We start from the raw sequence: 15,636 nt of genomic DNA, 5'->3' as shown, positions 1-15,636 counted from the left end.
TGTATTCCATTATGGTATTATAAGAGAATAAACAATAAACACGATATTGAGTTCTATGTTTTATACAAGATAATCTTTGGATTTGGTTATGTGTATTCATGGTCATACATGCTTGCTTCATGCCATGAATCTTTATGTGATGTATTTAAGGGTGTAAACGAATAAAATGTAAACGTATTGGTTTTGTTCGTCTTATTTTGACTTTATACTAAACAAACGAACATCAATACATAAACGAACATGCTTTCTTTGCCCGTGTCCATCCATTCGTTAATAAGAAAATGGAGTTAAAATTTGTGTATGTTTATATAAACGCACACATACTCTTAAGTTAACCAAAGATGAACTAGTGTGTCACGTTTCCATAGCAAACGATAAGGAAAACCCAAATATATTGTTTTGAAGAAAAGGCGAAGAAGTACTTGCTTCCGAAATACCGTACTTAAATGTGATTTGTGTAGTAATATATCTAATACACGTGCAAACAAGATACACTTTAAACTAACATCTAGACACTAAAACATAATAAAAAAGCATGTATTTTTCAATATTTGAAGGACGCTAGAGTCATCCGGTTGGATATGCTTATGATAAGTACATATTATATACACAAAAAATATAGTCCCAACCAGGTACGTGTTCACATAGACAACAATTTTTTAGACCTGCAAATCAAACCATAACAACAATATAAAATCATGATAAACTTGAAACACCACATAATACCAGTGAAGAATGCATACAACCAAAGATCATACTAGAAACATGTGATTTAGAATAAACCAAAGACACCAAGACCACATATTAGGGTGTGCTAGAAAATCGAATTAACCGATCCATAGTCAAATTAATCAATGAAACCAAAGCATACCAAAAACCGGTGGGTTCGCACAATGATTTTCTGAAATCGAAAATAGTGTCCACTTATGGTTAACAAGGTTATAATACCCGACAAACCAAACCGAACCGAACCTATTGTATCTAGCTTTTTGCTATTACAGATTACATGTATTTTTTTAATGTAATACACTAGTATATACAAATATGTAATAACAGTTTATTCCATTGTCAAAAATTGTCAGGCCCAAAGTTCGAGGACCAAATTATGCCCAGTTATATTGTTTTGAGCTATTTTTAGCTAGATTCAAATTCACGGTGAATTAGCCCGTGGCCGATTCGCTATAACCTTTAACATTACTTAACCGAGACCACTTTTACCAATCAGTTATGGTTTTAAGCTAAAACAAACCCAAACCAACCATGCTCACCCTTATCACATAAGATGTAACATCCTACTTTTGGTTATAATAATGAAATAAATTTTGTCTATTTTATAGTGGGTCGTTATCGGTTTAGATAACTAGAATATGAGTTGGGCTAGTGTTGGGTTAAATGGATATGAGTTATGGACTTGGGTATGAAAGAAAGAAGGAAAGACCATGGGCTTAAGCCCATGATCCCTAAATATATAAACCATAATCACCATTAAATCCCTCATTTTACACATATCCCTTACACCACCAAAAACACACACTTAAGCTCTCTCTCTAGTTCTCTCCTTGCCTAAGCCGAAACCAAGAAGGAAACCGAGCACCAACCCGAGGTAATAATAGTATGATGTTGTATGAGCTTAAACCCTCTAGATTTAGTCACGAAACGACGAGCTGACACCTTTAAACCGTTAAAGTCACGAGATCTGGGGGAATCGGATATAAACCGAACCTAAGATGAGCTTAGGGGTCACCCTAGCTCAGATCTGGATCGAACGGAACGAAAAACGGTGAAAAATGGTGAGAAACGAAGAGATCTCGTTTTTCCGGCGAGATTTCCGGTTTTCCGGCGACGACGGCGCCGCCGGTGAAGAGAATGTTTGAAAGGACATCTGACATTATGTTAGATTCCCTAAACCCTAGGCGCGCGTAACGAACAGGGCACGCCCATTCGTTAAGGAAAAATAACGAATTAGCCTAATTCGTTAAGCATTTCGTTACGCAATTCGTCAGACAGTTCGTTATGGGAAATGACGAATGAACCCTCATTCGTTAGAAGGGTCATTCGTTATAAAAGGGAGTCATTCGTTACAAGGTTCAATTCGTTATAAGCTCCAATTCGTTATAGGGCTCAGTTCGCTATAAAGATCAATTCGTTATTAAGTAACGAATTAGCCAATTCGTCATAGGAGAAAGAAGTAACGAATGAACCCAATGTCGCTAAGGACTGGGTAACGAACTCAAGTTTAATAAAATGACAGAATGGTCCTTTGACATATAAAAGAATGGTTTATTTACAAAGAAGCCCTTGAACTTTTATGTTAGCTAATTAAATAATGATTCAAAATTCTAATGGAAAATGTGTTAAGACAGTTAATGGAAATAAAATTTTTCCAAGCTGACCTGGCAGCTCGACCCCAGCCAGGGGCGCTGCCCCCGGACCCCCGGTCGTTGAGGGTTATAATTAGCTAGAAACGTGATATGGGTAGTGATAGTTAATTGATACGTGTAATTGTTATACAGTTAGTCGTGCACAGCTAAAGAAGGGAATAACTATTAACGGTGAACGTAACAGAGTTCAGGTGAGTTTCTAGCCCCACTTCCTTGTTATGTTTTCGGGGCTGTGTGCATACTCGATGTGATAGTTAATACACTTACCTTAAATGGTAAGTGTATGCCTTATATGAATTATGTAAGATGATTGCTTGACGGTGCATGAATGATCTTCGGATATGGCATGGACCGTCAGGTGGTAGCTAAATATATGAATGATATATATGGTGTATGATTGATGTTGAATAAAGTATGTATGATGTATGAGTTATATATGTATGGTATGTGAATAGTACATGAACGATCTTCAGATATTGCATGTACTGCCAAGTAAAGGTTTGATGATAAACTATTATATATGAAGAATGAATGATGTATGTATGTATGTATGAAACATACAATTATGTATACAGAAAGGTATGGTATGAAGGTATGGAAGAAAGGGTGGCCGGACCCTAATAATATCCGAGGATGGAGGGTAACCGGACCCTAATAATATCCGAGGATGCAGGGTACCGGACCCTAATAATATCCGAGGATGAATGGTGACCGGACCCTAATAATATCCGAGGATGAAGGGTGACCGGACCCTACTAATATCCGAGGTATGTAGAGCGAATGCTCTTTATAACGTAAGGATAGCTATGAATGTATATGAAAGAACGATGGATAGGTTAAGTATGTAATGTGTACCTTCGGGCACGTATATGTGTATGTAAAGTAAGTTATGTGATTAACTAGAATTCACTCAGCGTAGCTGACTTTTAGTATGCACGCAGACAAATAGGTTGAGGCAGCTCGCATGATTGGAGACACATGACATGAAATCGAAGATACTGGCATCTCGGAGAAATGTTGTGATGTTTTAAAGACTATGTTTTGCTTTAAATGACTATGAATGTTCTATAAGACAAGATTTGATGGTTATGTAAAATGTTATGATTGAAGCGTTATTATTCCGCGAAAGTTTTAATTAACTCTGATATTTAGAACTGTGTTTATGAGTAAATCCAACACTAAAGTAGGGTTACCAGTAACGGGGCCTTACATAAGAAGACAATGTTACCTACATAATTTGGATTAGATAAGAATAAATCAAAGAACATGCCAAACACTTATCATAAAAAAGCTTGAGTCGTTTGCACCGCTGGTGAAGCTTTTTTTAACAAATCACCAATAAAAACCATTAGTGTGAAAATTGGTATTAAAACCCAATTTAAAGCAAACCTTTTCCTTTGCTCATTCTGCTGTCGTCGTTTTTAATGGTCTGAGGCTAATTGTGGCGGCAACAATGGCGATTTGTCTTAAATTAAGAACCACACAGGTTCTATCATCATTATTATTCACTGTGAGTTCATTTCAATCCATCCATACAAATATTATTATTTACCAATTTTATATATATTTATATTACTCTTCAGTTTCTAGGGTTTCGTTTTGCTGTTGCCAAATCGAGCCTGGGCTTTAAATTAAGCTTTTGTCAGACAAACGCAACGGTTCATTAATTCGTGTCTGTGTCCGTTCATTAAGGAATTGAGTTTAAAGTTAAATGAGCGAACATGAACATAAATATTTATTCGACTAAGTGTTTGTGTTTGTTTAAAGTTAAATGAATAGACACGAACACGCCATTGTTCGTGTTCGTTCGGTTCGGTTACCGGTTTGTATTATTTACATAGACGAATACATCGATCTTAATTCCGCCGATTTTATTTGTGTACGCGAACACATTCATTTTCTTAATGAACGATCACTAACATAAAATCTCGTTCCGTAATTGTTCAAGAACCGTTTGTGAACACGTCATTTTCTTAACAAACGAGACGAACATGAACAAGGCCTTGTTCGTTCGGTTCGTTTACAGCCCTACTAATGGACACTAATGAACATTAGTGGACAAACGAACATAAATGATTACATATTAATTTCAAAAAAAATAAATACACACCAAAAATAATAATAATAATAATGATAATAATAATAATAACCAAAATTAACACTTAACATGGTAATTACAAAATATTAATACACACATTACCAGATGGGCGAACGTAATCGGCCGGACGTAAACGAACGCAAAGTTCACGAACACTATTGAATGAGCGCGGCCTCTGACCGTGTTCGCTCGTTAAGCTTACCGAACGAATTCTTTTGTCCATGTCAGGTTCGTTTATTAAACGGACGAACATAAGCGAACTTCCCGCAGGACGTTCGCCGGACATCCGGTTCGCTTACGGACATCCGGTTCGCTTACAGCCCTAGAACCTGTTGTTTATTTAATATTTACTATATATAAAAGTTTGATAAAATAACTAAATAGTATATCTTATTAAAACATACAAAAAATTATAAGTTTAAAATATATAAAAATATCTGAAAATTTTATAGATTAATTTAATAATAATAATAAGCTAGCCGAGCTCAAGCTTTAGAAAAAACTCAAAACGAGCCGAGTTTGAACTCTCGTAAGTCAAAACGAGATGAGCTTGAGCCTATTTTAGTGTAACCCAGGCTTGGCTCGGCTCGTTTTGCACCTTACTTGAAGCTATATGCTGATTGATTCATGTCAGTAGTTCATTTACATCATGTAGATGTGTTCTATGTCATCTGCAGGAGAGATGGTTCGGTATGTTGCTTAACCAAGACCATTTGGCAAATAAGGCTTGTCATTACATTGGTGGTGATCATGCTTTTTCAACATGTTTAGGGTTAACCGATGAACCTGTGCTTCAAATGAAGGTATCTGTTTTATCCATTGCATATTCGTATAAATCCATATTCTTGGTTTTAAAAATTACGCTTTAATGCACCGAAGCGCGAAGCGACACAAGGCGATGACTTTGTCGTTTTTGCTTACATAACGCGACCAATGTCCAAAAAGCGCACGTGAGGCGTGCACATTTTGTACACGGGTCATTTTTATGTTTCAGAATGTTGTACCATATGCTTTTTAGGCTGTACGTGTAGGTAATTTATATACTAAATCTTTTATAAAGTTTATTTATGTCTTAAATTATGGGTAGAGGATGCTAAAAACCTATGAGATATATACAATATATATATATATATATAGGATTGGGATCATGTGAAAACTATTTTGAAATTGAGAACTTTGAGAACCATTCTGGACCACCAAAAAACGCAAAAATAAAAAAAAAATCATAAAACAAAAAAAAACAGCAAAAATAAAAAAAGTAAAAAAACCAAAATTCTTATTTATCATCCCAGTTTATTAAAAAAAAGGCGTCTCGGTTTAGCTAAAGTATACATATATGTATAATATGTACATAAATGTTTTTAAATACACATATGTACAATTTAAAGTAAATGATAATGTACATATGTGTACATTATGTAACTAGAGTTTAAATGAAATTATACACATGTGTATAATACGAAGGTTTTTTTTTATGAAACCGGAATGAAATATAAGAATTTTGGTGTTTTTTACTTTTTAAAAATTTTTGTTTTATAATTTTTTTTAAATATTTTTTAGAGGTTTTTTTAGTGGTCCAAAATGGTTCTCAAAGTTCTCAATTTTCAAATGGTTCTCTTAGGATCCTTACCCTATATATATAAGACCTGGCGCCTCGTGTACGAAAATTGGACCTTGTCGCTTTTGTGTGATTCTCGCCTATTAAAACTAAGTTCATATTATATAGAGTGATGTGAAACTTGAAACTAATCTGTTTAATGTCTTCTTCAGGTGAAGGATGCACCCGAGACTTGTGAAGACGTATTCAAAGCCCGAGGATTTAACAACAAACAAATATCTCAAGTTCTTGAACGTGTGCCATCACTGCACAAATCAAGACTCGATAATCTGCAATCAAAACTTCAGTTTTTTCAAGATCTCGGATTCACACCTTCAGGTTTGGTTCAAATGATTAGCTGCAGACCCCGTCTTTTAAAATGTAGAATCAACCATTGTCCTGATGAACGTGTTCGGTACCTTCAACGCTTATTCCGGTCAAAAGAAGCCTTTCAAAAAGCCGTTTTTAGAAACCCGTTTATTCTCACTTATGATTTGGAAAAGATGATTAAACCCACCGTTGAATTGTACAAATCGATGGGTATAACGGGTCAAGACTTAAAGATAATGTTTCTTTCCCAACCGACTATAATACCTAGATCATCATTAAACGATGAAAAGTTGGAGTACATTAGAAAAATGAGGGTCTCAAAAGACTCGAAATTGTATAAATACGTCGTCACGATTATGGCAATCTCGCGCCTCGAAACCATACGTGAGAAAATAGCGAATCTTGAAAAGTTCGGGCTTTTGGAAGACGAGGCGTTTCAGCTTGTGGGTATGTCGCCACTCGTGTTGAGTTTATCGGTTGACAAAGTTCAACGAAACATGACTTTTCTGGTGGCGACAATGAAGCAACCGGCTCGGGTTGTGCTTGATTACCCGTTTTTGCTTTATAATAACTTGGAAACGAGGCTGAAACCGCGTATGACTTTAGCTGCGAAGATTGATGATATGGGCCTGCGCCCGTGTGTAAACGGGCCCAAGCTGTTCACGGCTTTGAGGATGACGGAAAAGAGGTTTTTGGAGGTGTATGTCGAGTGTCACGCTCCCGAGATTGTAAACGAGTTGATGAGATGTTATGCTGTTGCGATAGACGTAAAGAGGTTGGCTGAAAAGGCGATAAATGTTCGGCATAAAGTGTTTATATTTTGATTGTATGACCTTACATGATGTTTAAAATTTATATGATATATTAACGTCTTTATCCCGTTGTGGGTCCGCCTATGGTAAGGTGTCTTACGTCGTCGTCAGCCTCGATGTAGGTAAACATGTTTGTGTTATCTAACATTTGTTTCACTTAGTATCATACTCGGCATAACAAAACATAATATTTTAAACTAATTTCATACACGAATACTGAATACATGTCTTGGGCGTTCAAGTTTTCTTTGCGGGTTCTAGGTTTTTTTCACTCCCCTAATTTTGTCGCAAAAAATAAACGTGTAAGCTTCTAATGAGTAAAACGAATGATAGTCAGGTATGAAGGGGACGAATTCAAGTTCTATTTTCTCGTTGGATAAGATTATATAGGGCCTACAAGTATCAAGGAGTTGGATAAGATTTTATCTTTTCAACGGGTACGAGTGCAAGTCTCATTGTTGTCGGTATTAACAGCCTGATTAATTTCTACAACTTAAAATGACGCTCATCATATAGAAAGTAAATAAGCTAATGCTAATCTAGATTCTAGAGTTCATTTATTACATGATATTCCAAACTGGTTTAACAACGCTAAAACTATGAAAATTTATACATTGTACCGTGTTTTAGATGTATAAACAATATTCAATCAAAATTTTAATATGTTAAAAGAACCTAATATGCTAAGAGAATGAAATTAATATTACAAATTAAATAAGTTTATTATTATTATTATTATTATTATTATTATTATTTTGGTTTCTTTTTGGAGATGTTGTGGTTTCACATTGGCATGCATGTTCAATGCAATTATGATCCTCTATACGATAATGTTTTATAATTGGAAAAACAAATAGATATTACCAAAAAGATATTGTAGACGATCCAAAAGGACAAGTTCACAAACATAATGATTTTGAAATCTTCATTTATATAGAGTTGACCAAACATACAATCGTTTTAAGATTTGGCACCACCAAAACTAAATGAGACACATCTGTTAGCTCTCTAATATAAATGAACAACAAGGGTTGCTTTAATATTAGAGCGATCACTGAACTAAGGCCAAATTAGATTGTGTTGAAGGTCAAATCAGGCAAATTTGCTAAACACGAGAAAACTTGTTTAGAGAATAAACAGGTGCATGGTATTTTTCGATTCCTAAGTCCTAAAGCTTCGTTTTCAGTAGGATTGACTTTGCTATTCAAAAGGGGGTTGCGCCGCAACTTGTAATTGTTTTGGGTTTAATGAGAACAAAATCGAATAGTATAAAAAAATTAATAAGATCAATTGTAGCTCATCTTTAACTATTTATTAAGATTTTGACTTACCTTACACTAGATAAATACTCATGTTGTAAGCTCACGTTGGGGTTCATTGTTTAAATAAATAGGTGATAAGAGAGTAATAGTATCATCAAACTAGATCTAGATTTCACATGTGAATAATAATAATAATAATAATAATAATAATAATAATAATAATAATAATGGGTAGGGAGAATATTTTATGATCTGGTTTTGTAAAAATAAATTAGTAAACAAATGGAATCACATGGACGAATAACGAATGCCTTTGTATTTGACTTTGGAATGTGTCAAGAACATGTATAGCTTCGATACATATTCAACAATTTGTTTTTGACTTCCTATTTAATCTTTGATTCAAAAAATGTGATATTGAAATTTTGTTTCTTCGTTAAGTATTGTCATGGGGTTTGATGGTTTTCAGGCTCAATTATCAATTTATGTAGTTAGTGATTGAATTAGTTGTATGCACCTCGACGATTCCTAACAAGGCTTGAAAAACAACACGACACAAAATCAGTGGCGTACCTATCCTTTGGGTAGGCGGTCGGCCGACCCCTATAAAAAAAATTTCTAGTATATACATGTTAAAGTTACGACAGACCCCTGCATAAATTTGACCCTGGCCCTGTGGAATTTCGACCCATTGGAATTTCGAGAACGACCCCATGAAATTTGAGACCAACCCTAATAAAAATTATACCAGCTATAATTATATAAATGTGTGTAAATAATATACCAACTAAATTTTAGTTTAATAAGAAACAATTTAAATACAAATTTAAGCTCACGTGCTCAATTAATCTATCTCAATTTTTAAGCACAAGTCTCAAACTCCCATCCAAATATGCATTTAAGCTGATTAAAAAAAAGATTGTGATGGCGGAAGTAATATGTCGGGTGAATTCAACGGATTAACTATTTTAATCTCAAAAGAAAATGTTTCGGTTATTTTTACATTATGTTGTTTAATAGCTTCATTTGCATTGGTGTATTGTTTATTCGTTAACTAAAGTTAGCTCTCGAATCAATATTACCCGTTGCAATCGTAAGCGTTGAAATTTGCTTTTCGACGATGGAATGCGTGAAGTTCGATTTGCCTAATCAGATGAGTGATGAGAGTTTAAAAGATGGTTTTATTTGTTTCGTTGAGAAAAACTTGCTTATGGATGTCAAACTAGATAATGTTTTTGTTAGATTTTAAAAAATAAAAACTCGTAGAGAACAAAGTTAGATATATTATACAATAATTATACACGTATAATGAAGTTTCATCTAATTTTATTATTATTATTATTTTGTTATATGATGCTTTGTTTGATTAGTATTTCTTTGTTAAACAACAGTTTAGGGGATGTTCAAATACACGCCGAAATAGCACAAAGAAAAATAAAACGAAAAATGAATTGCATTAAACATCTCCAAACGTCTATTGACCCATAAAAACAAGCATGTTGCATGAAGCATACATAAAACGTAAAACCCGACAACAATCTAGAAAATATTCAATTAAATAGTTTGTAAGAACAAGAAAAAAGTATATTTTTGAAGTTCTCGAGCCAACTTTATTGAATGTTGGTGTATGAGAAAATGGTACCAAAAATTCTATTAAAAAGCAAGTTGGGTTTGTGTCTAGGAATCACTATAATTCACAAACATATTGATTTTAAGATCTTCATTTACATAGAGTTGGCCCATTATACAATCCTTAAAGATATGTCACCACCAAAAGGACAACTTGCCTTAATCGAGCCACATACTGCGTTATAACTAAACGAGACTCGTCTGTCAGCTCTCTAAGTGTATCTGTAGTGGGGCGACAAATGCCCACAAATTGAGCGATTTTGTGCTTGAACATCGCCCCCAGGCGATAAAGAGGGGGGTGTTTTTTGTCGCCGGATCTTTTGAAGAATATTATTATTATATTGTGTTGTGTGTGGTATATATATATATATATATATGACACAAAAACTCACCATTTGCTAATTGGTCGCCACCCGACACAAAACGGCTCATTTTGGAGCCCCTCTACTACACTAGCCTAATATAAATGAACAACACAGTTTGTTTAAATAATATAGGTGCTGTTTGTTTTTCCTCAAAAGCACTTCTCCACCTCTTTTGTCTGCACTGCGAAAAGGGCGCGCAGACGTTGGGCTCTGCAGTGTGTTTGTTTTTCCGAAGACGTTTCATTACAAAACGTCTGCGCGCCCTCTTCTCCCAGAAGTGTCGGTATTGTTACTTCTCACCTCTTCTAACCAATTTCTTTCCATCGTTCTTATTCCATCAGACACTCCCAAACCCTAATCCCCTCATCCTCTCCACTGCCACCCAACTCAACCACCATCAACCCGTCGCTCCACTGCCGCCCAACTCCCCCACCGCTGCAACCCCATCTCTCCACTGCTCCAGCGCCGCCGCCCCACCGCCGCTCTACTGCTCCAGCGCCGCCCCACCGCTGCAACCCCGCCGGCCTCTCTTCCCCCATATCAGGTTTAATTTCATACCTTTTGTTACTTCTCACATCTTCTAATCTAATTACCTTTTGTTACTTCTCACCTTAGATTGTTAAAGTTCAGATTGTTAGATTTTGTTAGTTTGTTGTTAGTTTTGTTGGATTTTGTTAGTTTTTTGTTAATTTTGTTAATTGTTAAAGATTTTTGTTAATTTTGTTAGATTTTGATTAGTTTGTAGAAAGTTTAGGTTTGTTGAATATTGTTAATACTTTGTTGTTGAATAAAGTTTGTAGTGTTTTGTTAATTGTTAAATGTTTTTGTTAGTTTTGTTAGATTGTTATTAGTTTGTATAAAGTTTAGGTTTGTTGAATAAAGTTTGTAGTGTTTTGTTAATTGTAAAAGGTTTTTGTTAGTTTTGTTAGATTGTTATTATTAGGTTTGTTAGTTTTTGTATAAAGTTTAGGTTTTGTTAGTTTTTGAATAAAGTTTTTGTTAGTTTTGTTAGATTGTTATGAGTTGTTTACACAATACGATCAACCGAATGTGTCGATTGGAAATAGTCGTGGGCAAATTGATGCTGATGAAGACGAGGTTGAAGCACTTGGCACTGCATCAGATCGGGAATATATGACTCAGTTAAGAGATGAAATTGCTGAGTAGTTAATGCAAAGTACGGAATAAATGATTTAAAAAATGTTTGTTGTATTATGAATATTATTTCAGTGTTGTTGACTATTATTTAAATTTGGATGTTTAAGACATTTTTTATTTATATTTCAGTTTATTTAAATTTCAGCTTATTTTAGCAGTCTGCAGATGTTAAAAAACAAACAGTCTTCTTGTTGCAGACTGCAGAGTTTTGGTCCACCTCTTCTGCTACAGATGTTGGCAAATGTGGTTTCGCAGTCTTCTGACATTTTACCTCTGAAAAACAAACAGCACCATAGTGATCACTGAACTAAGACCTAATCAGGATCGCATCGCCCGCTGATATTATCCACGTTATAAATGAGATCATTTGTAGCTCATCTTTTACCATTTATTAAGATTTTAACTTACCTTACACTAGATAAATACTCGTCTTAATTGTAAGCTCACATGGGGTTCATTGATAAACAGAGAGGTGATAAGAGAGTAATAGTATCATCAAACTAGATCTTGTAAAACAAATAGGTGATAAGAGACCAAATATGTTTTAGAACTAGAAAGTCTTAGATAATGACATTTATCATCAAACTAGATCTAGATTTCACATGTGAACATATAATATCAAAATATAAATATGACTAATAATATTTGGTGTGGAGAATATTTTATGATCTGGTTTTGTAAGAATTAATTAGTAAACAACAAATGGAGTCACATGGACGAATAACAAATGTCTTTCTTTTTGTCCTTGGAATGTGTCAAGATCATTTCTATGTTCGATGCATATTCAACAATTTGTTTATGCCTTTTTATAATTTAATTCAATATCAATTAATGTGATTGAAATTTGAAATCCTGTTTTCTCATTAAGTATTGTCACAAGGCTTGATTTATTTTAATCCCAGTTATCAGTTATTGTAGTGAAGTGGTCGTATTAGTTGTATGCACCTCGACGATTCCTAACAAGGCTTGAAAAACAACATGATCACGAAATGAAAATAGTCATGTTTTTGGGTTGGTGATATAACTCGTTTCATAAACAGGTCAATTTGAAAATGATATGTTTAATACACATGCCAACCGAACATGAGATGTGTAATAACATGATTAACCCTTTTAAGCTTAAAAGTTATTAAAAAGTTGTTACCATTTAAAATTCTATTTCATAGTTCTCCATCCACCCCTAATAGGACTGGCGAAACATGTCTTATTGTGTTAAACATGTTTGAGACGACGCGCTTAACACAAGTATTAAGCATTAATAAAACCCGTTTAGCTACTTTATATTAAAACATAACTTTCAACCTCTCTTTATTGTTTTTCTCATGCTCCTATCATTTTCATCATGTTATTATAATCTCGAGCTAAATTTAGAAACACAACTTTGTCACTTGTGAATATAAATATAAAAAAAAAATTGGAAAAGAATACCAAGAAGACAGTTTGTGTGTGTGATCTTGAGACTATAAAATCTCTCAAAAAATGAAACACATTAGTTTTATAGTGAAATAGAAGCCGAAACCGACTAAAGAAAGGTAAAAAGAAAAATAAATTGTATTAAACGTCTTCAATGCACTTTATCTGGTTAATGACTTTACAAAGTGAAATAAGCCACCGAAACAAAATATGTAAAGCAACCACAAGCCACAAATTCTAATGTACTACAAGTGACCAAAGTTTCTAGAAACCAGACGTATATTGACTCCTGAAAACAAGCATGTTGCATGAAGCTTGCATAAATCAGAAAACCCGACAACAATCTAGAAAAGATTTTATTAAATAGTTTGTAGGAACAAGAAAAGGGTATATTCATTGAAGATTCTCGAGCCAACTTTATTGAATGTTGACGTATGAGAAGAACATGGAACCAAGAATTGTATTCAAAAGCAAGTTGTTTTTTTTAGTATTTTATGCACAACAAGTTTGTGTATGCATTCGTTACACATGTTCATGTATTATATGTTGATGTTATCGTCATACATCATGCTGAAATTAAATATATTGATATCATTAAGGCATGAAAGATACATGTTTATATTTTCTATTACTAACTCATCAAAATAAGTTTACTTGGTTTGTAGAATAAGAACTCCAAAGTAAGTGTTCTTGGTTTCTTACACTTTTTTTCACCTGGCTATTTTTTTGATCCACCAGTTTTCATGTAAATGCTTCTAATTAGACAATATCACCAAGCATATTAAAAAAACAATATATTAATTTACTTAATTTCGTTAAGAATGACATAAAGTGTTATGAATGCATCATAATATGACTATTCACATTCATAACTTTATGTTATAACAAGCTTCTTAGGCAATGTAAAGATCCTATCACTAACAGATGTCACTACGTTTGCTTGTGTTAGGTTGGGTGGCATGGAGTAGATGTCACTCCACTTCAGATCAATAGTGCCCCCAACACCGTTGAACGGCCGGTGTGTGTGTGTGGGGTGGGGGGGAGGGGGGGGGGGGTTGGCAGCCTAATAAGGAGCGCTAACGGAGAACTTTGAGGGGCCACTTCACTTTACGCTTTCCCAATGGTTTGAAAAGAAAAAATTAAATAAAGAGAGCACTATTATAGGGCTTTAAATCAGGGGATACGTTGAAAATTTATTGCTTACATGACACTGATGTGCTTCATTCCATACCTCCCAGCCTTACAATCACATACCAAAATAGATACAACTATTAATTCAAAATTGATTTATTATCAGTCTACCATTCACCAATAACCCAAGTGACCAAATCTATTTATTTTATAGTATGTCAAGTTTGATTCCTAAATTTAATTTAAACTTTTTAATCATTAAATATTTTTTATAATTTAATATTATACGAATTATAAAACGAAATATTCATTGTATAAAACAAAAAATTTTTTAACAGTGTCTGAAATTACCCAATATTTCAGTGAATCTTTCTGAGACGAGTTGTCAATCATTCATACTAATTTTAACGTTTCATATTCAACTGATTCGGAGAAAACCCACCATCATAAAAATCCCCTTAAATCAGTAGTGTCGAACCTAAGACCACAAAAAATCTCTAGCCTCAAGTCCTCAACTATCAACCTAGAGGTGCATAAAAAAAACCATGTTTTTTTATACCTGGTTTTTAATACTCGGACTCGTACCCGACCCTACACAGGGTATGGGTAGGGTGTGCAATTCAATACCAAAACCAAAACCTGGAACCGGACAAGATTTGTACCTGGTAATACTCGAAAACCGGAACCGGGTTTTTCAAATACCTGATATATACCTAAAAAGTACCCGAAAAATCCAATCTATACCCGGAAAAACACCAAAAGATCCGAAAATAAGGCTTTACTATACTGACCCGAACCCGAACCTGAACCTGATTTCATACCCAAAAAAAAAACCGATGCACCTCTAATAATCAACCCACTGTGTGATTATTAATATATGTAACAGGAGTCGTCACATATGAAAAGAATATATTTTGGTGTGCCAAGTGTGATTATTAAATTTATATTTAGACACAACTATTACAACTTTGAAAACCGTACCCCTTTGAAAACAAAAAACACTAACTTGCCACCCTTATCCTCCTAACACATTATATATATAAACTCAAATCCTCAAATCCAAATCAAAACCAAGAACAAAGGACAAGCCCCTTAACCCATATATCCATCTTCACCTCCGGCTTCCCTTTGTTCTTCCTTTTGTGAATGGTGGATACTTCGCCTTCCACCGCTTTCGCCTTCGCCTTCACCTTTGCCTTCGCCTCTTGCATGGAAGGATGGTACTTCCGTTGCATTGGCCTTGATCCTTGAAAACTTTGTTTGTGTCATTTGTTGTCTTGTGTCTTTTGTGATTCGTTTCAACAACGTTTAATTTGTTTTCGTTGTTTTCTTAAGAATCTTGACAACAACATTTAATTCGTTACATTGCTTTCGTTCATAATTCGAAAACTTTGATTCGTTACATTGTTTTTGTTAAGAATTTTTACAAGAGTTTCGTAAACAATATCGACAACGCTTTT

General features: G+C 34.4%; 1 protein-coding gene across 1 annotated transcript; it reads left to right on the top strand.

The window, feature by feature from the left end:
* Window positions 1-3,785: 3,785 nt before the first annotated feature.
* LOC143535416 (transcription termination factor MTERF15, mitochondrial-like) lies at window positions 3,786-7,345 on the top strand. The gene is made up of 3 exons (XM_077029677.1): window positions 3,786-3,891; window positions 5,157-5,282; window positions 6,250-7,345. Exons 1-3 carry the CDS (start codon window positions 3,835-3,837, stop codon window positions 7,228-7,230), a joined length of 1,164 nt encoding a protein of 387 aa, XP_076885792.1. The 5' UTR covers window positions 3,786-3,834; the 3' UTR covers window positions 7,231-7,345.
* Window positions 7,346-15,636: the final 8,291 nt, after the last annotated feature.

The sequence above is a fragment of the Bidens hawaiensis genome, unplaced genomic scaffold (assembly GCF_021521415.1).
Source record: "Bidens hawaiensis isolate Kalapana, Puna unplaced genomic scaffold, B.hawaiensis_p1.1 tig00010472_1, whole genome shotgun sequence".
NCBI lineage: Eukaryota > Viridiplantae > Streptophyta > Magnoliopsida > Asterales > Asteraceae > Bidens > Bidens hawaiensis.
The sequence above is the reverse complement of the archived record's forward strand: the minus strand, read 5'-3'. Positions and strand labels throughout refer to the sequence as shown.

Coding starts and splice junctions, on each gene's coding strand:
- LOC143535416 (XM_077029677.1), top strand. CDS start 3,835: ATGGCGATTTGTCTTAAATTAAGAACCACACAGGTTCTATCATCATTA. Junction 3,892..5,156: donor TATCATCATTATTATTCACT/GTGAGTTCATTT, acceptor TGTCATCTGCAG/GAGAGATGGTTCGGTATGTT. Junction 5,283..6,249: donor AACCTGTGCTTCAAATGAAG/GTATCTGTTTTA, acceptor TGTCTTCTTCAG/GTGAAGGATGCACCCGAGAC.